Source organism: Oncorhynchus nerka, linkage group LG28 (assembly GCF_034236695.1).
Source record: "Oncorhynchus nerka isolate Pitt River linkage group LG28, Oner_Uvic_2.0, whole genome shotgun sequence".
In the NCBI taxonomy this organism is placed as follows: domain Eukaryota; kingdom Metazoa; phylum Chordata; class Actinopteri; order Salmoniformes; family Salmonidae; genus Oncorhynchus; species Oncorhynchus nerka.
Genome location: NC_088423.1, coordinates 78,204,169 through 78,229,104, shown reverse-complemented (window position 1 = coordinate 78,229,104; position 24,936 = coordinate 78,204,169). Strand labels below are relative to the sequence as shown.

The window sequence follows — 24,936 nt, the reverse complement described above, 5'->3', positions numbered from 1 at the left end:
CTACTGAAAGAAACAGGCCCCATAATAGAGGCAAATATCTACTGAAAGAAACAAGCCCCATAATAGAGCCTAATATCTACAGATAGAAACAAGCCCCATAATAGAGGCTAATATCTACTGAAATAAACAAGCCCCATAATAGAGGCTAATATCTACTGAAAGAAACAAGCCCCATAATAGAGGCTAATATCTACTGAAAGAAACAAGCCCCATAATAGGGTCTAATATCTACTGAAAGAAACAAGCCCCATAATAGAGGCTAATATCTACTGAAAGAAACAAGCCCCATAATAGAGCTTAATATCTACTGAAAGAAACGAGCCCCATAATAGAGCCTAATATCTACTGAAAGAAACGAGCCCCATAATAGAGCCTAATATCTACTGAAAGAAACAAGCCCCATAATAGAGCCTAATATCTACTGAAAGAAACGAGCCCCATAATAGAGCCTAATATCTACTGAAAGAAACGAGCCCCATAATAGAGCCTAATATCTACTGAAAGAAACAAGCCCCATAATAGAGCCTTATATCTACTGAAAGACACACATGGACATGTTACACAGTGATCTTATGACGGTTGAAGGTGAGACGTTTCAGTGTGCGTGTTTAGTGTACTATCAGTAATATAGTTCCCAATGCAATTCCAGCCTATACAAGCAATGGGATATGGATGTCTGATGCAAAGTTCTTGATCCGAGTAGGTCTTGGTGCTTTCTGTCCTGTTGCAATAGCTACAAGCAATGGGCCGAGCAAATACATCTACCATATAGTTTGATGACATGATGAAGGCCATAGTTACCTCAGAAGGCCACCTGGTGGAGAGTAGGAGTAGCACTGCAGTGTGGGGTACTGGGGGCGGAGCAGGAAGGACAGGATGGCTGCAGTACCGGCACCAAGGGAGTGTCCCACTATCACCAGTCCGTAGTGCATGGTTCCCTTACCCTGAGAAAAACATTAGGTTTAGACTTGTACACAGGCGCACACACACTCTTCTAATGCTTTGTTCCCATGAAAGTGTAAGTTACGTAAACATTTATTACATTTCAACCAATATACACAAATCCTTTCTACACAGATTAGAATTATACTCTTATATATATATACACACACACACACACACACACACACCACACACACCTAACCCTAACCCCCCCACACACTTCAACAAAATCGTATATTTATTCTAATGTTCTGTTCCCATGAAAGTGTTAGTTAGACAAACGTATTACATTTCAACTAATATACACAAATCCTTTCTACCACACTCCACACTGAGACATATCCACATATTCATCACTCATGTACCAAATCTCTTCCAAAGGCTTGTGACAAGATCATTTCCTGCTCTAGTTTCTTCTTAATGTACTCTGCTGAGTAAACCATCCCCTGAGAGAAGAAGAGAGGAAGGGAGGGAAGAGGAGAGAGGGAGAGGCAGACTGTTACATTCCATTCATCTTTGCTTCACTTCAGCCTCTATTAAATAATTTTAATCTACTCATTTTACATCTATAAATCATTCCACTTTTGAGAAGTGAAATGGCCCCTGCGCTTTGGGAGCATATTGGACCAATATCTCTTGGGGATGGCTTGTAAGAGGGGGAAGAGACACCCAAGGGAACCTTTGATATGACTAGTTCTGGCTGGGTGAGTGCATTCTGACCTTGTGGCCCAGCCAGTTTCCATGCTGCTCCTCCACTGGCAGACGCTCAGAGTCCCCTGTGAGATCCGTCAGGGCATCCTAACATAACACACACACGCGAGAGAGAGAAAAAACATGTTATTATACTACTACATGCACTTAAAGAGATTCTCTGGTACTTTTGTAAACCTTTTAGCCACTAGTTCTGAAAGTAGCACTCACGAGCCAAAAGTGGTCCCTGAAAATTGTGTACTACTTCACGCGTGCAGATATGTGCACAATATCATTGCTCTCTGTCTCCCGGCAACCTCATTGGATTACACTGGGCAGGCCTATACTAGCTATCACTCAGCGGCAGGTAGCCTAGCGGTTAGAGCGTTGGGACCGTAACCGAAAGGTTGCTTGTTCTTATCTCTGAGCTGGCAACGTGGAAAAATCTGCCCTTCTGCCCTTGAGCAAAGCAGATGCCAATTAAGGCAGCCACACGGCACCTCTCTGATTCAGTTTCTGGGTTGAATGCAGAAGACACATTTTGGTGCATTCAGTTGTGCCACGGACCCTTTCAAATGCGAGGGACTGTACTCATTGGCCAGAACTCGAATTGCTAGGGGGCTGGGCCACATTGGCACGGCACAGCTTGAAGAAAACAGTCGCTTTCAAACTAGGGATTTCGTGGCTAATTGAGGTATAACAGTAATTCTGCTCATAGATTATGCATATATGAACTACACATTGACACATCTAGACCAAAGTGTGAGGTTTAAAAAATACTTTCTTAGTTGCCGGAGCATAACTTTAAGTGGAGGAGGTGATAACAAAAGATGAAAGACAAGAGAGACAGTGTGTGTGAGAGAGAGAGAGAGAGAGAGAGAGAGAGAGAGAAAGAGAAAGAGACAGTGTGTGTGTGAGAGAGAGAGTGAGTGTGTGTGTGAGAGAGAGAGAGAGAGAGAGAGAGAGAGAGAGAGAGAGAGAGAGAGAGAGAGAGAGAAAGAGAAAGAGACAGTGTGTGTGTGAGAGAGAGAGTGAGTGTGTGTGTGAGAGAGAGAGCGAGCGAGAGACAGAGAGACCGTGTGTGTGTGTGAGAGAGAGCGAGAGAGACAGAGACCGTGTGTGTGTGTGAGAGAGAGCGAGAGAGACAGAGAGACCGTGTGTGTGTGTGAGAGAGAGCGAGAGAGACAGAGAGACCGTGTGTGGGTGTGAGAGAGAGCGAGAGAGACAGAGAGACCGTGTGTGTGTGTGAGAGAGAGCGAGAGACAGAGAGACCGTGTGTCTGTGTGAGAGAGAGCGAGAGAGACAGAGAGACCGTGTGTGTGTGTGAGAGAGCGAGAGAGACAGAGACCGTGTGTGTGTGTGAGAGAGAGCGAGAGAGACAGAGAGACCGTGTGTGTGTGTGAGAGAGAGCGAGAGAGACAGAGAGACCGTGTGTGTGTGTGAGAGAGAGCGAGAGACAGAGAGACCGTGTGTGTGTGTGTGAGAGAGAGCGAGAGAGACAGAGAGACCGTGTTTGTGTGTGAGAGAGAGCGAGAGAGACAGAGCGAGAGAGACAGAGAGACCGTGTGTGTGTGTGAGAGAGAGCGAGAGAGACCGTGTTTGTGTGTGAGAGAGAGCGAGAGAGACCGTGTTTGTGTGTGTGAGAGAGCGAGAGAGACAGGGAGCGAGAGAGACAGAGAGCGAGAGAGACAGAGAGCGAGAGAGACAGAGAGCGAGAGAGACAGAGAGCTCTATTTCCTCAAGTAAAGAAAAAACTATTTTGATGTGAGAAAAATAACTGTGACATTTTAAATAGATGGTTGACACACATTCGAGGGGAGTTCTGAATACTGCTAGCAAGTGCAACACATTCTCTTCCTGCTCCAGTTAAATAATAGTCTCCTTTCCTTGGACACTAAGAAAAGTTACCTCATAAATTATAAAGTATAGTGATTTTACAGTACTTGAGCAAAATTGAGCCCATAGAATGTTTAGCCAACAAGAGAGGGGGTGTGGGAGTTCAGTTGAAGACGGAGAGGTTTCATGGGAATTTGATGTCATAGAACTGTGAGGAATTTAACTTCACTGAAAGTCGTTGTACTGCATAACATTGTATTGTGCTCCATGATTGACTGACATGGACCATGATTGACTGACATTCACTTGTGAGTCATTGTCTGCATCCCAAATAGCACCTTTTGGCCTATATAGTGGACTGTGTAGGTTGTTGCAGTCTTTTTGGGAGATGCCATTACCCTCTCTCTATTTTTAAACACTACATGCACAACATTGACCAGAAGCTCTTGTCAAAAGTGTTGCAATAAATAGGGAATAGATTTGGGACACAACCATGGTAGTTAGATGACTCTCTGGTCAGTCACTTGTGAGTCATTGGTTTGTCACTGTGTCTTACTTTGGGGGACAGGGTTCCTCGAATGCTGATAACAACTTTCTTTTTCCCATGATCCACAGCCACAAAGAAAGGTGTCTCGTAAACCTATGAAGGGGACAAAGAGAATAGTGAGAGGTAGCAGCTAAATCTATTTATTTTGGTTACACACATCAATCAAAGGCATCGCAGAAGAAACAGCCAAGGACAATAATGATGACTTCCATCATGGAGTGTCCTGGCCTAACTCCCTCTGTGATGAGAGTCTGCAGAGTCCAGACCCTCTGCTAGCTAGCCTGCATGGTGTGGTTTAATGGGTGGAAAGTCAGACTTGGCCCATTTAACAGAGAAGTCTGCTTTACAAATCAGTCAGTGTGTTTTGAGTGCTCTCTTTCTCGCTACGGCAACTTCCCTCTGCAAACGGAAAATAATTAACAGGTGGAATATTTTGGATGTGATTGGGATAGTATTTGTTCAGTCAGCCACTTGGCAGTGTGATTTACTTCCCTTGGTACAGAGCAATATAAGGTGTTATATTACATGTACTGTATTATTGAGGGAACTAAGTGCAATATATCATTGAGGAATTGTTTAGAGAAACAATTCCAAGGAGAGTGATTCAGCAGATTGTTGACTGACAGACAATATGACAAATCATCCACCTGTTCATCTGTACTTTGCAAATTGCTTCTACTAACACTGCATGTTGTATCTTCCGTATTCTACTCATGCCTGGTAATTGTCCAGACTGACCCCTGACCTCTAAGTCTGTCACACGTCCATTTGGTACTCACCGCGTCGTGCCAGGATGTGTAGACAACGTGGACCTGCTTCAGCTCTCTGTCCAGGAAGTGGCGGCGGATAGCCAGGACGTTACAGCCACAACAGTTATCCTCCTCCACTGTCACTGTCTGGGACAGCCTAGAGCCAGACCCTGATGTACAGCTGAGAGAGAGATGGAGGGAGAGAGAGAGAGGACAGACACAAAGAGACGAGAGAGGAAAATGGAGAGAGGAAGAGAGAGAGCGAGATGGAGAGAGATTACTACAATAGGTCCTTAGATTGAGTGTGTGAGTCTAAAACACAAACATATCTGTGTGATTCAGTGTATTTAGGTCTTTGTATCACTAGTCAAGTGGTTAGTGCGTGGGTCAGTGTTTTGTCTGAACAGTGGAGTGGAACACGCTGTGTGTCAGTGCTCCATTGTTTACCCACTGTGTCAGAGAGTGGGGTCTGACCAAAGTGTTATTGTCCCAGTGGATTACCACGTTGTCAATACTGATGAATGTGAAATGTGAAACCGGTGTAAGTGCATGGGATGGGAGGGAGGCAGGCAGACTTACTGGCAGGAGCTGGCCAGGCGGCACAGCCCACAGGCAGGCTTCCTTATCAGGTACATGGGCCAGCCATACGCTGCCAGGGCAAACAGCATGTAGTAACACACCTCCTTGTACATGCCCATCTCCGTCTGAGGGACACACACACAATGTTAAAAATACATCCAAAACAGAGACAGAGGCTACACCGCTGCCTTAGAGGTTCAATATAAATCCACAAACACACACTCACCGAGTTCTTAAGGTCCAGGTATTTGGTGTTGCGAGTTACAGGCATTCCAGATAAGAAGGCTAAAATGTCATTGTTGGCCTGAGGGAGAAAAACAACACAATTTCACACATTGGAATATGCAGTACTAGTAAGACCATGTCAAACATAAACACACACAGGCCCTCCAACTCTGTTACCATTTTACCTGTAGCCTATCCCCCCATCCCTCTCTCTTTCTCTCTCCACACTGGTCCCCATCCCCTGTTACCTGGTCCAGGATGGCACCTCTGTTAGACCTCTGTCTCTGGCGAAGCAGCACCAGGCCAGCTATGATGTCACTGGGCACAATGTCCAGATCTCTGAAGAACTCTGCAAACAGGCTGGCCACCTCGGAATACGCATCCTAACGGGAGAGGAGAGATAGAGGTTGAACCATGAATAACCACAAGAACAGATCCTAACCACAACCATTGCTTTTCACTGAATAGATTGTATCATGCAGGAAGTTGGGTGACAGATAGAGGAACAAGAATTATATTTCCCTCACAGACTGTGTGTCCTGGGCTCGGGTGCAGCACATGAAGAACTTCAGTCTCCTGCTCCAGCTGCTGGCTTGGCCCTCCTCTAGCCGGTGTCTGAGGAAGGGAGGCACAGCAGGATGGTTAGCTTAGTGTGCTGTGCTGGGTGCACAGTAGGGCAGAGAGGGTAGTAGAGTGTAGGGCAGATGGTAGTAGTGTGTAGGGAAGAGGGTACCAACCTGAGGGTGCAGGTGGTATACTCTGTAGAGATGGTAGTGTGTAGGGCAGAGGGTACCAACCTGAGGGTTTAGAGATGGTAGTGTGTAGGGCAGATCGTACCAACCTAAGGGTGTACAGACGGTAGTATGCAGGGAAGAGGGTACGAACCTGAGGGTGTAGGTGGTGAGGTTGCGTTGGCGTCGCCGGGTGGCTTTCAGTTTGACAAAGGTGCGTCCCGTGGGGTCAAAGGTACACATGAGGGTGAAGCACACGCTGAAAATCACCAGCCAATTGCACACTACAATCCCTGGGGGAGACAGGGAGGAGAAAGGATAGTTTTGATATAGTGTGATCTTGATAACGAACCACGCAAATGTGTAAGAAAAGCGAAACATGCCCATGGGCATTTCTACTCCATTACTTTACAAGTCCATCCTGGTTCTTTCTTTGAAGATTACTCTAGTCTACAACATGCTTACTCCATTGATTGCTGCTCCCTCATACTCCCTCTTGAACTCACCCAAAGCAAGGTTCTTGGCAGTGACATCAGAGCACGGTTGGTAGTATTGGAAAAGCCAGGCGATCCCCACCACTGCATATACCAACTCCACCAACAAGATGGCTGAAAGAGAAAGCAGGGAGGAAGAGAGGGAAGTGAAACACAGGGAAACAACAGTACTCAATATTGTGAAATTAGACAGGATATTCTGAGAACAGGTTGAGTATACAGTGCCTTAGGGAAGTAAAAAATAAAAACAAATGCATAAAAAAATGAAAAACGAAATACCTTATTTACAGTTGAAGTCGGAAGTTTACATACACTTAGGTTGGAGTCATTAAAACTTGTTTTTCAACCACTCCACAAATGTCTTGTTAATAACAAACTATAGTTTCAGCAAGTTGGTTAGGACATCTACTTTGTGCATGACAAGTCATTTTTCCAACAATTGTTTACAGACAGATTATTTCACTTATAATTTGCTGTATCACAATTCCAGTGGGTCAGAAGTTTACATACACTAAGTTGACTGTGCCTTTAAACAGCCTGGAAAATTCCAGAAAATTATGTCATGGCTTTAGAAGCTTCTGATAGGCTAATTGACATCATTTGAGTCAATTGGAGGTGTACCTGTGGATGTATTTCAAGGCCTACCTTCAAACTCAGTGCCTCTTTGCTTGACATCATGGGAAAATCAAAAGAAATGAGCCAAGACCTATGAAACAAAATTGTAGACCACCACAGGTCTGGTTCATCCTTGGGAGCCATTTCCAAACACCTGAAGGTACCACGTTCATCTGTACAAACAATAGTACGCAAGTATAAACACCATGGGACCACGCAGTCATCATACCACTCAGGAAGGAGACGCGTTCTGTCTCCTAGAGATGAACGTACTTTGGTGTGAAAGGTACAAATCAATCCCAGAACAACAGCAGAGGACCCTGTGAAGATGCTGGAGGAAACAGGTACAAAAGTATCTATATCCACAGTAAAACAAGTCCTATATCGACATAACCTGAAAGGCCGCTCAGCATGGAAGAAGCCACTGCTCCAAAACAGACATAAAAAAGACTACGGTTTGCAACTGCACATGGGGACAAAGATCGTACTTTTTGGAGAAATGTCCTCTGGTCTGATGAAACAAATAGAACTGTTTGGCCATAATGACCATCATTATGTTTGGAAGAAAAAGGGTGAGGCTTGCAAACTGAAGAACACCATCCCAACAGTGAAGCACGGGAGAGGCAGCATCATGTTGTGGGGGTGCTTTGCTACAGGAAGGACTGGTGCACTTCACAAAATAGATGCTCACAAAATAGATGGCATCATGAGGGAGGAAAATTATGAGGATATATTGAAGCAACATCTCAAGATATCAGTCAGGAAGTTAAAGCTTGGTTGCAAATGGGTCTTCCAAATGGACAATGACCCCATGCATACTTCCAAAGTTGAGGCAAAATGGCTTAAGGACAACAAAGTCAAGGTATTGGCCATCACAAAGCCCTGACCTCAATCCTATAGAAAATGTGTGGGCAGAACTGAAAAAGCATGTGTGAGCAAGGAGGCCTACAAACCTGACTCAGTTACACCAGCTCTGTCAAGAGAAATGGCACAAAATTCACCCAACTTATTGTGGGAAGCTTGTGGAAGGCTACAACATTTGGCAAGACATTTGTGGAGTGGTTGAAAAATTAGTTTTAATGACTCCAAACTAAGTGTATGCAAACTTCCGACTTCAACTGCATATAGTGTGTCTGTGATAACATGCGGGTGTGTCTTACCTAGTCGTATGTAGATGACATATTGCACAGCTTCTCTGGGCTGTGTGTAGAGGATGCTGCCTCTCATACTCAGCCATATGATGGCGCTCTCACAGATCAGGCAGCTGACCAAGATGCCCAGGTACCCCCGGCCATGGTCCACCAGGGTGACCGAGCAGGACTGGTCCGAGCCATAGGGCAGGCCGAACAGAACCACAGACAGAACCACCAGCCTGGGAGGGGGAGAGAGGGGCATGGTCACACAGATGACACACCCATGGTTCAGACAACATTTTTGGGGGTAAATATTCCATCTCATATACAGCTTCATACTTTTAGCTTGGTGCGGGGACTCCGGACCACAGACAGACACAGGAACATACACTCACAGAGAAAAACATCCAAACGCAGTACTCACCAGATGCAGTGCAGTAGAAAGAGGAAGAGGGCGGGCAGCACTAGGTCATCACTGCCAACTGACCAGCGCCGCCGAAACATCACCATACCAGGCATCACTGCCCTGTGAGGGAGAGAGGAAGAAAACAGCAAGTTACGACACAAATCTTTACAACCTTGAACAAAAGAGCGCTTAAAAGTGGTTAAACACACACCCTTGGCTTTAATAAATCCTGCCCACAGTACCCAGCATCGCTGCCCTCTGAGAAAGCAAGAGGAAGAGAGGACGAGAAATAAAAACAGTATCCACATCATGGTGTGATCAAAGGCCAGACCCTCTTTCCCCACTGACCAGCTTTCATAATAGCCAAGACTTCCTCAAAGCTCTGCTGCATCAGTCAGACTATAGCAGAACTATCAGTACGCTCTGTTTCTCCTCACAATTGAAGCTCTCCAGATGGAAAGAGAGAGGTGAAATTGAAATATGGATAGAGAGAGAGTGTAAGAGGGGGGAGGGAGACAGTGGGGTAAAGGCTAAAATAGTTTGTGGACAACGTGGACCAGGTAATGAGTGAAGGTGTGAGAGAGGACTTGTTTTGATGGGTCTGTTCGTTGCTCTGGCAACGTCAACACCGCTTTCATTCTTCCCTTTATCCAAAAGGGCAGTCGAAAACAAGTCAAGTGCCTTAGGCCTAGATTGAACTGAAGTAAAAGAGCGGGAGAGCGTGAGGGATCTGGAGAGGTGGCTAGCCTTAGCCTTTAGTGGTATACCGTTAGCATATTTTGTCAAAACAGAAGCAAAGCCCACTCACAAAACACATGGGTAGCAGATGGTTAAAACCGTGTAAGGAACGCCTAGTGTGACAGTGTGCCAAGTTTGTGACTCTCATTTTATAGAGAACTTTACTATAGGGTGGGGGCAGGGATTCTAAAACTGGATAAAGTCGGCAACTACATATTCCATGATTTTCAAGACAACTATGTCTAGTGTATGCTTCAATAAAGGCTGGCTAAACACAGTGTTACAGGTCTATATGGTCTCACTACAGATTAGGACAACATTACTGCTCTACCACCCCGGTCGCCGGCTGCCACATGGCTTCCTGTGGGTGTGACTCACATTATAGAGAAGAGGGAAGGAGGAGGGGAACGAGAGAAGAGGGGAAAAAAAGGAATAAGAGAGTAAACCCCTTGTCATTTAGGCCAAAACAAAATTAGACTAATGAAATATAGCAGGTCCCACAATGCATGAGGCCTCTCCTCCACCACTTGAGACAGTGACGTCATCACTCCAAACCTGACCCTCCTCTCCTCCAGGCCGTGTGTTATAGCCTAGATACAGGTTGCAGTCCCCATGGGGATCTTACCAGTGGAACACACTACCACTTTAATTGGAAAGGCTATAGTAATAGGATCAGTGAAGCAGCACACTCTCCCATACCAATAAGCCCATGTGTTTTTATTGAATCTGATTAGGCCTTGATTTAGAAATGTCTGGGACAGGTATTGATGGAGGAGATGGCTCCCAGGTGGCGCAGCGGTCTAAGGCACTGCATGTCAGTGCTAGAGGTGTCACTACAGACACCCTGATTCGAATGCAGGCTGTATCACAACCGGATGTGATTGGGAGTCCCATAGGTCCCAATGGGAGTCCCAGCGTCGTCGTCTGGGTTTGGCAGGTGTAGGCCATCATTGTAAATAAGAATTTGTTCTTAACTGACATGCCTCGTTAAATAAAGGTTCAATAAAGATAAAATACAATTGTAGGGAGAAGCAAAGTTTCTGTTCTCAAACCCCTAACTGTCCCTTTGTCTTTCAGAAAGTATACTAGGTTACATATTAACATTTGTGCCTTCAGCTTGCCTTTTAGGGCAATAGCTCCCAGGACCTCTAACAAAGAGAGTATGGATTTAATGGCAGCCAGAGTAAACAGTTTCCTTTTCCAACTGGTAGGCTATTCTCAGAACCAGAAATGTAACTGTAGGACAGTCAACATAAATCCACAATAGCCAGGTCATAGAAACTGTATGGAATACAGCCATGCAGTATAATTCATTTGGGATAAATTCCTTTAATGATACACAAGCTGATCCATACTCCTTGGTTTGGCTGTACTCCATTCGCGCTCATACTCCATTCGCGCTCATACTCCATTCGCGCTCATACTCCATTCGCGCTCATACTCCATTCGCGCTCATACTCCATTCGCGCTCATACTCCATTCGCGCTCATACAGACAACACCCAGCTCATCTCACAGTAATATCCACCTCCCCAGAGCCAACCCAAGCAGAGTTTCGCCGTCCAGCCGGCCAGTCAGGACTGTGTCGTCTGCTGAAATGTTTTTTTTTTCTACTGTAGCTTCAAAACGAGGAGATTTTTCATACTCATTGGTGCATGTCTTAAACCCACAGGCCATCGCATGCGCTTAGCATAGGGCATCCATCACCCTAGAGTAGAGACCCTGGGCATGTGAGAGGTGGGTCGCGAGTTATGAGAATACATCTATAAATCACACACTATTTCTTCATAATTTGGGTCACGGAAGTACAGTCCATTTCTCATTTTGGTCCTGTGCTGAAAAAGATTAGGAACCCCTACCCTAGAGTGCAAAAGACTATGGGTAAACATTTATCAAATGCACTTAGATCAGTAGAACTGTGGTTAATTTGAATTGGAAATCTTTTGAAAGGGTTTTCTTTTGTGGTGTAACACGAAGAAAGAATTGAGAAATATTGTAGGGATATAATTTTATTCAACAGACTCAGCATCAACAACATTGCAGGAAAGCTAAGTGATACTAAGAGACTCAGTGAGACTAAGAGATCAGGCAATAGTAAGAGACTTCCAGGTCATAAAAACCTCAAAGAAGAACATTTAAAGAATGTGGATGGCACCTTCAGCTTGGAAATGCAGAGACCATGTTCAGCTGTTAGAAATGTCCCCAAACCAGTTGAAGAGAGAACATACAGTACCAGTCAAAGGTTTGGACACACCTACTCGTTCAAGGGTTCTTTATTTGTACTATTTTCTACATTGTTGAATAATAGTGAAGACATCAAAACTATGACATAACACAAGGAATCATGTAGTAACCCAAAAAGTGCTAAATCAATCAAAATATATTTTATATATTTGAGTTTCTTCAAAGTAGCCACCCTTTGCCTTGATGACAGCTTTGCACACTCTTGGCATCATCTCAACCAGCTTCATGAGGTAGTCACTTGGAATGCATTTAAATTAACAGGTGTGCCTTGTTAAGTTCATTTGTGGAATTTCTTTCCTTCTTAATGTGGTTGAGCCAATCAGTTAGGTAGGGGTGGTATACAGAAGATAGCCCTATTTGGTAAAAGACCAAGTCCATATTACGGCAAGAACAGCTCAAATAAGCAAAGCGAAACGATAGTCCATTACATTTCTTTATTGTATCCCTTGGGGGAAATGTAGTATTGCACATGGGGTTTCAGGCCACTCTGTGCAAGACAGTTCTCTCCATTATGTCAACTGTGAGTCATGGAATATCTCACTACTACAATATATTCTAATTTGTATCTGTGAATCCAACTAACATGTGTTTTGTGGAATGTGTGTATGACAAGTCCCTGCATGTGAGAAATGTTTTGTTCCCCACACAGCACACTCAGAGAGGAACCTCTTCAGTGTAGTGCTTTGTCTGTCCAGTGACGTCACTCAAAAACCTTTCCTGTATTAAAATGACCTAGTGGCCTCATGGTTTGAATGTTAACATTTTCATATACTTTTGAACAGAAATATATATATATATATATATATATTTCTGTCAAAAGTTTTGGGTCACTTAGAAATGTTCTTGTTTTTGAAAGAAATCACATTTTTCCCCATTAAAATAACATAAAATTGATCAGAAATACAGTGTAGAAATGGTCAATGTTGTAAATGACTATTGTAGCTGGAAACGGCTGATTTTCTATGGAATATCTACATACTGTAGGCGTAGAGAAACCCATTATCAGCAACCATCACTCCTGTGTTCCAATGGCACGTTGTGTTAGCTAATCCAAGTTGATCATTTTAAAAAGGATGATTAAAGAAGCAATAAAACTGGCCTTCTTTAGACTAGTTGAGTATCTTAAGCATCAGCATCTGTGCGTTTGATTACAGGCTCAAAATGGCAAGAAACAAAGATATTTCTTCTGAAACTCAATTCAATTCAAGGGGCTTTATTGGAATGGGAAACATTAATTACCATTACCAAAGCAGGTGAAGTAGATAATATACAAAAGTGAAATAAACAATAAAAATGAACAGTAAACATTACACTCACGGCAGTTCCAAAAGAATAATGACATTACAAAATGTCGTATTTATATATACAGTGTTGTAACGATGTATAAATGGTTAAAGTACAAAAAGGGGAAAAAAATAAAAACATGTGTTGTATTTACAATGGTGTTTGTTCTTCACTGGTTGACCTCGTGGCAACGGGTCACAAATCTCACACACCGCGTATGTCACCTAGTAGATATTGGAGTTTATCAAAATCGGGTTTGTTTTCGAATTCTTTGTGGATCTGTGTAATCTGAGGGAAATACAGTGGGGCAAAAAAGTATTTAGTCAGCCACCAATTGTGCAAGTTCTCACACTTAAAAAGATGAGAGGCCTGTAATTTTCATCATAGGTACACTTCAACGATGACACGATGACAGACAAAATTAGAAGAAAAAAAAATCCAGAAAATCACATTGTAGGATTTTTTATGAATTTATTTGCAAATTATGGTGGAAAATAAGTATTTGGTCAATAACAAAAGTTTCTCAATACTTTGTTTATATAGCCTTTGTTGGCAATGACAGAGGTCAAACATTTTCTGTAAGTCTTCACAAGGTTTTCACACACTGTTGCTGGTATTTTGGCCCATTCCTCCATGCAGATCTCCTCTAGAGCAGTGATGTTTTGGGGCTGTTGCTGGGCAACACTAACTTTCAACTCCCGCCAAAGATTTTCTATGGGGTTGAGATCTGGAGACTGGCTAGGCCACTCCAGGACCTTGAAATGCTTCTTACGAAGCCACTCCTTCGTTGCCCGGGCGGTGTGTTTGGGATCATTGTCATGCTGAAAGACCCAGCCACGTTTCATCTTCAATGCCCTTGCTGATGGAAGGAGGTTTTCACTCAAAATCTCACGATACATGGCCCCATTCATTCTTTCCTTTACATGGATCAGTCGTCCTGGTCCCTTTGCAGAAAAACAGCCCCAAAGCATGATGATTCCACCCCCATGCTTCACAGTAGGTACGGTGTTCTTTGGATGCAACTCAGCATTCTTTGTCCTCCAAACACAACGAGTTGAGTTTTTACCAAAAAGTTTTATTTTGGTTTCATCTGACCATATGACATTCTCCCAATCTTCTTCTGGATCATCCAAATGCTCTCTAGCAAACTTCAGATGGGCCTGGCGGCATAGTGTGTTACTGATGGTAGGCTTTGTTACTTTGGTCCCAGCTCTCAGCAGGTCATTCACTAGGTCCCCCCGTGTGACTCTGGGATTTTTGCTCACCGTTCTTGTGATCATTTTGACCCCACGGGGTGAGATCTTGCGTGGAGCCCCGGATCGAGGGAGATTATCAATGGTCTTGTATGTCTTCCATTTCCTAATAATTGCTCCCACAGTTGATTTCTTCAAACCAAGCTGCTTACCTATTGCAGATTCAGTCTTCCCAGCCTGGTGCAGGTCTACAATTTTGCTTCTGGTGTCCTTTGACAGCTCTTTGGTCTTGGCCATAGTGGAGTTTGGAGTGTGACTGTTTGAGGTTGTGGACAGGTGTCTTTTATACTGATAACAAGTTCAAACAGGTGCCATTAATACAGGTAACGAGTGGAGGACAGAGGAGCCTCTTAAAGAAGAAGTTACAGGTCTGTGAGAGCCAGAAATCTTGCTTGTTTGTAGGTGACCAAATACTTATTTTCCACCATAATTTGCAAATAAATTCATTAAAAATCCTACAATGTGATTTTCTGGATATTTTTCTCCTTTTTGTCATAGTTGAAGTGTACCTATGATGAAAATTACAGGCCTCTCTCATCTTTTTAAGTGGGAGAACTTGCACAATTGGTGGCTGACTAAATACTTTTTTGCTCCACTGTATGCGTCTCTAATATGGTCATACATTGGGCAGGAGGTTAGGAAGGGTAGCTCAGTTTCCACCTCATTTTGTGGGCAGTGTGCACATAGGTCGGTCTTCTCTTGAGAGCCAGGTCTGCCTATGGTGTCCTTTCTCAATAGCAAGGCTATGCTCACTGAGTGTGTACATAGTCAAAGCTTTCCTTAAGTTTGGGTCAGTCACAGTGGTCAGGTATTTTGCCACTGTGTACTCTCCATTTAGGGCCAAATAGCATTCTAGTTTGCTCTGTTTTTTTGTTAATTCTTTCCAATGTGTCAAGTAATTATCTTTTTGTTTTCTCATGATTTGGTTGGGTCTAATTTTGTTGCTGTCCTGGGGCTCTGTGGGGTGTGTTTTGCTTAGGTTAATCTCTCTGTAGGTGATGAATTTGTTATGGAAGGTTTGGGAATAGCTTCCTTTAAGGTGGTTGAAGAATTTAATGGCTCTTTTCTGGATTTGGATAATTAGCAGGTATTGGCATAATTATGCACTGCATACATTATTTGGTGTTCTACATTGAACACAGAGGATAGTTTTTGCAGGATTCTGCATGCAGAGTCTCAATTTGGTGTTTGTATCATTTAGTGAATTCTTGGTCAGTGAGCGGACCCCATACCTCACAAACAGAGGGAAATGGGTTCAAATCAAATCAAATGTTATTTGTCACATACACATGGTTAGCAGATGTTAGTGCGAGTGTAGCGAAATGCTTGTGCTTCTAGTTCTGACAATGCAGTAATAACCAACAAGTAATCTAGCTAACAATTCCAAAACTACTACCTTATAGACAAGTGTAAGGGGATAAAGAATATGTACATAAAGATATATGAATGAGTGATGGTACAGAGCGGCATAGGCAAGATACAGTAGATGGTATTGAGTGCAGTATATAAATATGAGATGAGTATGTAAACAAAGTGGCATAGTTAAAGTGGCTAGTGATACATGTATTACATAAGGATGTAGTAGATGATATAGAGTACAGTATATACGTATACATATATGAATAATGTAGGGTATGTAAACATTATATTAGGTAGCATTGTTTAAAGTGGCTAGTGATATAGTTTACATCATTTCCCATCAATTCCCATGATTAAAGTGGCTGGAGTTGAGTCAGTGTGTTGGCAGCAGCCACTCAATGTTAGTGGTGGCTGTTTAACAGTCTGATGGCCTTGAGATAGAAGCTGTTTTTCAGTCTCTCGGTCCCAGTTTTGATGCACCTGTACTGACCTCGCCTTCTGGATGATAGCGGGGTGAACAGGCAGTGGCTCGGGTGGTTGTTGTCCTTGATGATCTTTATGGCCTTTCTGTGACATCGGGTGGTGTAGGTGTCCTGGAGGGCAGGTAGTTTTCCCCCGGTGATGCATTGTGCAGACCTCACTACCCTCTGGAGAGCCTTACGGTTGTGGGCGGAGCAGTTGCCGTACCAGGCGGTGATACAGCCCGACAGGATGCTCTCGATTGTGCATCTGTAGAAGTTTGTGAGTGCTTTTGGTGACAAGCCGAATTTCTTCAGCCTCCTGAGGTTGAAGAGGCGCTGCTGCGCCTTCTTCACAATGCGGTCTGTGTGGGTGGACCAATTCAGTTTGTCTGTGATGTGTACGCAGAGGAACTTAAAACTTACTACCCTCTCCACTACTGTTCCATCGATGTGGATAGGGGGGTGTTCCCTCTGCTGTTTCCTGAAGTCCACAATCATCTCCTTAGTTTTGTTGACGTTGAGTGAGGTTATTTTCCTGACACCACACTCCGAGGGCCCTCACCTCCTCCCTGTAGGCCGTCTCGTCGTTGTTGGTAATCAAGCCTACCACTGTTGTGTCGTCCGCAAACTTGATGATTGAGTTGGAGGTGTGCGTGGCCACGCAGTCGTGGGTGAACAGGGAGTACAGGAGAGGGTTCAGAACGCACCCTTGTGGGGCCCCAGTGTTGAGGATCAGCGGGGTGGAGATGTTGTTGCCTACCCTCACCACCTGGGGGCGGCCCGTCAGGAAGTCCAGTACCCAGTTGCACAGGGCGGGGTCGAGACCCAGGGTCTCGAGCTTGATGACGAGCTTGGAGGGCACTATGGTGTTAAATGCCGAGCTGTAGTCGATGAACTGCATTCTCACATAGGTATTCCTCTTGTCCAGATGGGTTAGGGCAGTGTGCAGTGTGGTTGAGATTGCATCGTCTGTGGACCTATTTATTCTATATATTTTATCATTTCATTGAGGATACCATCAACACCACATGCCTTTTTTGGTTGGAGGGTTTGTATTTTGTCCTGTAGTTCATTGAAAGAAATTGGAGAATCAAGTGGGTTCTGGTAGTCTTTAATAGGTATATGTTATTTGCTGTTTGTTCTTTGTTAGAGCCAAAAATATTGGAGAAGTGGTTTACCCACATATCTCCATTTTGGATAGATAGTTCTTTGTCGTTTGTTTAGTGTTTTCCAATTTTCCCAGAAGTGGTTAGTCTATGAATTCTTCAATTACATTAAGCCGATTTCTGATGTGCTGTTCCTTCTATTTCCGTAGTGTATTTCTGTATTGTTTTAGTGATTCACCATAGTGAAGGTGTAGACTCAGGTTTTCCGGGTCTCTATGTTTTTGGTTGGACAAGTTTCTTAATTTCTTTCTTAGGTTTTTGCATTCTTCATCAAACCATGTCATTGTGGTTCATTTTCTTCAGTTTTCTGTTTGATATTTTTAGATTTGATAGGGAAGCTGAGAGGTCAAATATACTCTTAAGATTTTCTACTGCCAAGTTTACACCTTCACTATTACAGTGGAACGTTTTGTCCAGGAAGTTGTCTAAAAAGGATTTAATTTGTTGTTGCTCAATTGTTTTGTTTTTTGGTTGGTTTCCACACTACATTCCTTCCATCTACAGCATTTCTTAATATTATTCAGATCCTTTGGCTTTGATGCCTCATGCTTAAGCATTGCTCTGTTCAAGTAGACTGTGATTTTGCTGTGGTCTGATAGGGGTGTCAGTTGGCTGACTGAACGCTCTGAGAGACTCTGAGTTGAGGTCAGTGACAAAGTAGTCCCCTCGAAGCCTACCATTGACTATGTACTGGACATAACCAGCGTGCGACAGAGCTGCAGGAGTTGTGACCAGTTTTTGTTGGCTATGTTGTCAGTTGTGCCTAGGGGGGCATAAGGGGGAGGGAATGCAGTCACCTCCAGGCAGGTGTTTGTCCCCCTGTGTGCTGAGGGTGTCAGGTTCTTGTCCGGTTCTGGCATTTAGGTCCCTGGTCCTGGAAATGATTGATTTCCCCCTCCAGGATGGAGAAGCTGTCTTCATTAAAGTATGGGGATTCTAGTGGGGGGAGGAGCATAGTTAGTAGAGGTTGACCGATTATGATTTTTCAAAGCTGATACTGATTATTGGAGGACCAAAAATGCCGATACCGATTAAATCGGACTATTTTTTATTTAATTTGTAATAATGACAATTACAACAATACTGAATGAACACTTATTTTAACTTAATATAATACATCAATAAAATCAATTTAGCCTCAAATAACTAATGAAACGTACAATTTGGTTTAAATAATGCAAAAACAAAGTGTTGGAGAAGAAAGTAAAAGCGCAATATGTGCTAACGTTGAAGTTCCTTGCTCAGAACATGAGAACATATGAAAGCTGGTGGTTCCTTTTAACATGAGACTTCTATATTCCCAGGTAAGAAGTTTTAGGTTGTAGTTATTATAGGACTGTTTCGCTCTATACCATTTGTATTTCATATACCTTTGACTATTGGATGTTCTTATAGGCACTTTAGTATTGCCAGTGTAACAGTATAGCTTCCGTCTCTCTCCTCGCCCGTAACTGGGCTCGAACCAGGAACACATCGACAACAGCTACCCTCGTTGCATCGCTCCACAAAAGCCGCGGCCCTTGCAGAGCAAGGGGAACAACTACTTCAAGGTCTCAGAGCGAGTGACGTCACCGATTGAAACACTATTAGCGCGCACCCCGCTAACTAGCTAGCCATTTCACATCAGTTACACCAGCCTAATCTCGGGAGTTGATAGGCTTGAAGTCAAACAGCTCAATGCTTGAAGCACAGCGAAGAGCCTCTAGCAAACGCACAAAAGTGCTGTTTGAATGAATGCTTACGAGCCTGCTGCTGCCTACCACCGCTCAGTCAGACTGCTCTATCAAATATCAAATCATAGACTTAATAACATAATAACACAGAAAATCGAGCCTTAGGTCATTAATATGGTCAAATCCGGAAACTATCATTTCGAAAACAAAACGTTTATTCTTTCAGTGAAATACGGAACCGTTCTGTATTTTATCTAACGGGTGGCATCCCTAAGTCTAGATATTGCTGTTACATTGTACAACCTTCAATGTTATGTCATAATTATGTACAATTCTGTCAAATTAATTACTGTCTTTGTTAGGAATAAATGGTCTTCACACAGTTCGCAACGAGCCAGGCGGCCCAAACTGCTGCATATTCCCTGACTGCTTGCACGGAACGCAAGAGAAGTGACACAAATTCCCTGGTTAAAAGAAATTCATGTTCGCAGGCAATATTAACTAAATATGCAGGTTTAAAAATATATACTTGTGTTTTGATTTTAAAGAAAGGCATGGATGTTTATGGTTAGGTACACATTGGTGTAACAGTGCTTTTTTCGCGAATGCGCTTGTTAAATCATCACCCGTTTGGCGAAGTAGGCTGTGATTTGATGAGAAATTAACAGGCCCCGCATCGATTATACGCAATGCAGGACAAGCTGGATAAACTATTAATATCATCAACCATGTGTAGTTAACTAGTGTTTATGTTAAGATTGATTGTTTTTTTACAAGATAAGTTTAATGCTAGCAAGCAACTTACCTTGGCTTCTTGTTGCACTAGCGTAACAGGTAGTCAGCCAAGCCACGCAGGCTTCTCGTGGAGTGCAATGTAAGGCAGGTGGTTAGAGCATTGGACTAGTAACCGGAAGGTTGCAAGATCGAATCCCCGAGCTGACAAGGTAAAAATCTGTTGTTCTGCCCCTGAACAAGGCAGTTAACCCACCGTTCCTAGGCCGTGATTGAAACTAAGAACGTGTTCTTAAATGACATGCCTAGTTAAATAAAAGGTTAAAAAATATATATAAAAAAAAAAAAATGGCCACAATTGGTGTCCAAAAATGACGATTACGGATTGCTATGAAAACTTGATAAATCGGCCCTAATTAAATCGGCCATTCCGATTAATCGGTCGACCTCTAATAGGTAGCACACACGGGAGAACATTTCTCTGTTAAGATCATTTCCTTTTGAATTTCTAGCTAAATGTAAAATGGAGTGAGTTAGGTCTGTTCTATACCAAATTAACATACCCCCCCGCGTCCCTTCCCTGTTTCACACCTGGTAGTTTGGTGGATGGGACTAACAGCTCTCTGTAACCTAGAGGGCAACCAGTGGGTCCTTCTCCTCTATACCAGGTTTTTTGTAGGATGGCAATATCTGTATTTCTGATTTCTTTGATGAAGTCCGGATTCCTGCTCTTTAGGCCAAAGGCAGATGACCTCAGGCCTTGCATATTTCAGGATGAGATAATGAAGGCTTTGTGTTCCATAAAGTGTCCAATGTTGTTGGTTGTGTGGTTTGGCCTTAGGCCAGTAAGTGTGAGCAGAGCCCGCAGAGCATCTGGTACATCTCCAGCAGGTATATCTCTCTGGTCACCCCCAAAGCCAATTCTTTCTTTGGCCGCCTCTCCTTCCAGTTCTCTGCTGCCAATGACTGGAACGAACTACAAAAATCTCTGAAACTGGAAACACTTATCTCCCTCACTAGCTTTAAGCACCAACTGTCAGAGCAGCTCACATATTACTGCACCTGTACATAGCCCTCCTATAATTTAGCCCTAACAACTACCTCTTTCCCTACTGTATTTATTTATTTTGCTCCTTTGCACCCCATTATTTTTATTTCTACTTTGCACATTCTTCCACTGCAAATCTACCATTCCAGTGTTTTACTTGCTATATTGAATTTACTTTGCCACCATGGCCTTTTTTTGCCTTTACCTCCCTTATCTTACCTCATTTGCTCACGTCGTATATAGACTTGTTTATACTGTATGTATGTTTGTATACTGTATGTTTGTTTTACTCCATGTGTAACTCTGTGTCGTTGTATGTGTCGAACTGCTTTGCTTTATCTTGGCCAGGTCGCAATTGTAAATGAGAACTTATTCTCAACTTACCTACCTGGTTAAATAAAGGTGAAATAAAAAATAAAAATAACATGCCATTGGCTTGGGCTAGTGTGCGCCCGCTCACGACCTGGGCGTATGTGTGATTTCCATGTTGAGGCCCTCTTTGCGGAGGTGGGGTGCATGGGGTGGGCAGGAGGTCTGATCTGAAGGGGATCTGAGGGGACCTAAACTATTCTTGTTCTGAGAAATGAAGGCTATTCCATGCAAAAAATTGAAGATCTCGTACAACGTTGTGTACTACTCCCTTCACAGAACAGCACAAACTAGCCCTAACCAGAATAGAAAGAGGAGTGGGAGGCCCTGGTGCACAACTGAGCAAGAGGACAATTACATTAGAGTGTCTAGTTTGAGAAAGTCCTCAACTGGCAGCTTCATTAAATAGTACCCGCAAAAAAACAATCTCAATGTCAACTGTGAAGAGGCGATTCCGGGATGCTGGCCTTCTAAGCAGAGTTGCAAAGAAAAAGCCATATTACAGACTGGCCAATAAAAATAAGAAGATGGGGAAGAGAACACAGGCACTGGACAGAGGAACTCTGCCTAGAAGGCCAGCATCCCGGAGTTGCCTCTTCACTGTTGACATTGAGACTGGTGTTTTGCAGGTACTATTTAATGAAGCTTCTAGTTGAGGACTTGTGAGGCGTCTGTTTTTCTCAAACTAGGCACTAATGTCTAACTGCGGCAGTCTCCACGTGCCATTTGCATCAGGTCAAGTGTAAGTGGGTCACACAGTGATGCTTCGCATTTCAGTTTGGTGAGCAAACATTCTCGCCCTCTCATAAAAGGACATCATTGCAAACACAAAAAACCCGGTTAATCACTCCCCTTACTGTCATAAAGCTCTAAATTGTGGTATTTGTAAAGCTTTCCTTCAGGTGAGGTTAGCAAAAGGCTGATCTCATATAGGCTAGGCCTACTATTAAATCAAACATAACAGAGAAAATTCATTTTCAAATAGTTTGGTAACAACAGGTTAACTTCTTATCAAATTGAATGAAGTATTTTGTAAACCTCCTGCCTATCACCCTAGGTGGCCTTTTACCTGATAGAAAATCTCATCATAGTAGAGTAATTGAGGCTATGACCCACACCCACCCACTCCAAACCATCAGCACCAACTTGGACCCACATTTCATTTCACAGCCATTTGAGGCCTGATGAATTTGAGGGGGTAGGATAGAGGGTGGTAATACTGGTAAGTTATTTGATGTGTGATTAGTAGATTAAATGCATTCCAATTATCCCCAGTCCAATGCTTCAGCCTCTCTGTCGGTATGGTTGGTTGACATTCTTTGACACTTAATCTGAAAGCTAGCTGTCATCTCATCGCAATGCCTTTGGAGGTGACTGTGTATACAGTGGGATCTGGAATGATTGGATCCATTGATAAAGATGAGCAAAAAAATTTTTATAAAATAATACTGAGCTATATTGGTTGCCCCAAAAATACAAATACAATTGTGTGCCCTAAAAATAAACATTTTCAGAGAAAGATTTTGTTGAACCAGTAATAGAAATAAATCTCTACAAAGGGCTCAAAAGTATTGGATCCCCTGGTTTTCAAAACACCAGCACCCTCCAAGGATAACGACATTTAGCCTTTTTCTAAAATGTTTTAGAAAATTGGAGAACACATTGGGATGTATCATAGACCATTCCTCCATACAGAATCCTTCCAGATCCTCAATATCATTCCTCTACACTTATGGACTTCTGTGGGCTTGGGGTCATTATCTTGCTGGAAGATTCACTTGCGGCCAGGTTTCAGCCTCCTGGCAGAGGTAATCAGGTTTTTGGCTAAAATGTCCTGGTACTTCATAAAGTTCTTGATGTCATTGACCTTATGCAGCACCCATGGCGTTTGCTAAACGGCATTGGCACTTGGATTGAAACCAGTGCTATGGGTCATTTCCATGTACAGTCACAGCCAAAAGTTGAGAATGACACAAATGTTAATTTTCGCAAAGTCTGCTGCCTCAGAAATTGACTTTACCCCAGTCCTCAGCAGTCTAATCCCTGTACCTTTTGCAGAATATCAGTCTGTCCCTTATGTTTGTCCTGGAGAGAAGTGGCTTCTTTGCTGCCCTTCTTGACACCAGGCAATCATCCAAAAGTCTTCGCCTCACTGTGCGTGCAGATGCACTCACACCTGCCTGAGCAAGCTCTGTACTGGTGGTGCCCCGATCCCGCAGCTGAATCAACTTTAGGGGACAGTCATGGCGCTTGCTGGACTTTCTTGGGTGCCCTGAAGCTTTCTTCACAACAATTGAACTGCTCACCTTGAAGTTCTTGATGATCCGATAAATGGTTGATTTAGGTGCAATCTTACTGGCAGCAATATCCTTGCCTGTGAAGCCCTTTTTGTGCAAAACAATGATGACGGCACTTGTTTCCTTGCAGGTAACCATGGTTGACAGCGGAAGAACAATGATTCCAAGCACCACCTTCCTTTTGAAGCTTCCAGTCTGTTATTCGAACTCAATCAGCATGGCAGAGTGATGTCCAGCCTTGTCCTCGTCAACACTCACACCTGTGCTAACGAGAGAGTCACTAACATGTCAGCTGGTCCTTTTGTGGCAGGGCTGAAATGCAGTGGAAATGTTTTTGGGGGAGTCAGTTCATTTGCATGGCAAAGAGGGACTTTGCAATTAATTGCAATTCATCTGATCACTCTTCATAACATTCTGGAGTATAAGCAAATTGCCATCATACAAACTGAGGCAGAAAACTTATTGAAAATTAATATTTGTGTCATTCTCAAACCTTTTGGCCACGACTGTAAAATGACCCATGTGCACCAACATGTTAAGTTCAAAGGAGCATGTCAAATTGGGTGACAAATAAAAGCTACGAGTCTATTTATCTTTGAGAAGTTAAGGAATATTTACACCTGTTTGTTTAAGTTTATCCTAAAAAAAATGAATAAGCAAAGGATTTCTTGTCAAATATATGAAAAATGTGTCTTAGAAAAGATCAGAAAAACATCAAAACACAATAATGTTGAAGACCCCTGCCAACTGATATCAACACACATTTATACTGAACAAAAATATAAACGCAAGTGCTGGTCCCATGTTTCATGAGCTGAAATAAAAGATCCCAGAAATGTTCCATACAATGCATATGCAGAAAATACCTCATTCTGTAAAATAAGCTGGTGGGTCTTTGATGACACTCAGGAGGCAGTGTTCTCCAATTTCATAAAACCTTTTAGAAAGAGGCTTGGTGTGTGTCGTTTTCCTCACAATGGGTATTGTGAAAGAGGATCCAAACATTTCCCCCCCATCTTTAGTTTTTTTTTTTTAATGACTTGTTTCACAAAATCTCATTCTCTGAGCAATTGTATTAATATAATATATATTGTAAAAAAAAAGTTTTTTAAATGACATACAATATATCAACATATACAATATAGCTCAGTATTTGTATTCTTTATACAGTCTTTTTTGCTCGTCTTTATTAAGAGATTCAATAATTACAGACCCCACTGTACATACACAAACATTGTGATAAAATATTGTGTGCATGGCTGTTTTTGTGGCCCGTGAACTAGCTGGTTCCATTCCTTCTGCCTCAAGCATGGTACAGTATAGCACTGAGGGGTCATGGTTAAGCAGAAGAATAGAAAATCAAGGA

At 43.0% G+C, this 24,936-nt stretch overlaps 1 protein-coding gene across 1 annotated transcript in view; it reads right to left on the bottom strand.

Moving 5' to 3' along the window:
- LOC115113718 (diacylglycerol lipase-alpha-like) overlaps positions 1-24,936 on the bottom strand; it is a 48,751-nt gene that overhangs the window by 19,150 nt on the left and 4,665 nt on the right. The window contains 14 exon segments of the mRNA XM_065013137.1: positions 802-944; positions 1,308-1,388; positions 1,663-1,740; positions 4,025-4,108; positions 4,795-4,945; positions 5,344-5,468; positions 5,570-5,647; positions 5,817-5,951; positions 6,096-6,183; positions 6,306-6,365; positions 6,454-6,592; positions 6,806-6,907; positions 8,569-8,780; positions 8,966-9,067. Coding sequence (XP_064869209.1) covers positions 802-944; positions 1,308-1,388; positions 1,663-1,740; positions 4,025-4,108; positions 4,795-4,945; positions 5,344-5,468; positions 5,570-5,647; positions 5,817-5,951; positions 6,096-6,183; positions 6,306-6,365; positions 6,454-6,592; positions 6,806-6,907; positions 8,569-8,780; positions 8,966-9,060 — 1,571 coding nt within the window. The 5' untranslated portion in view covers positions 9,061-9,067.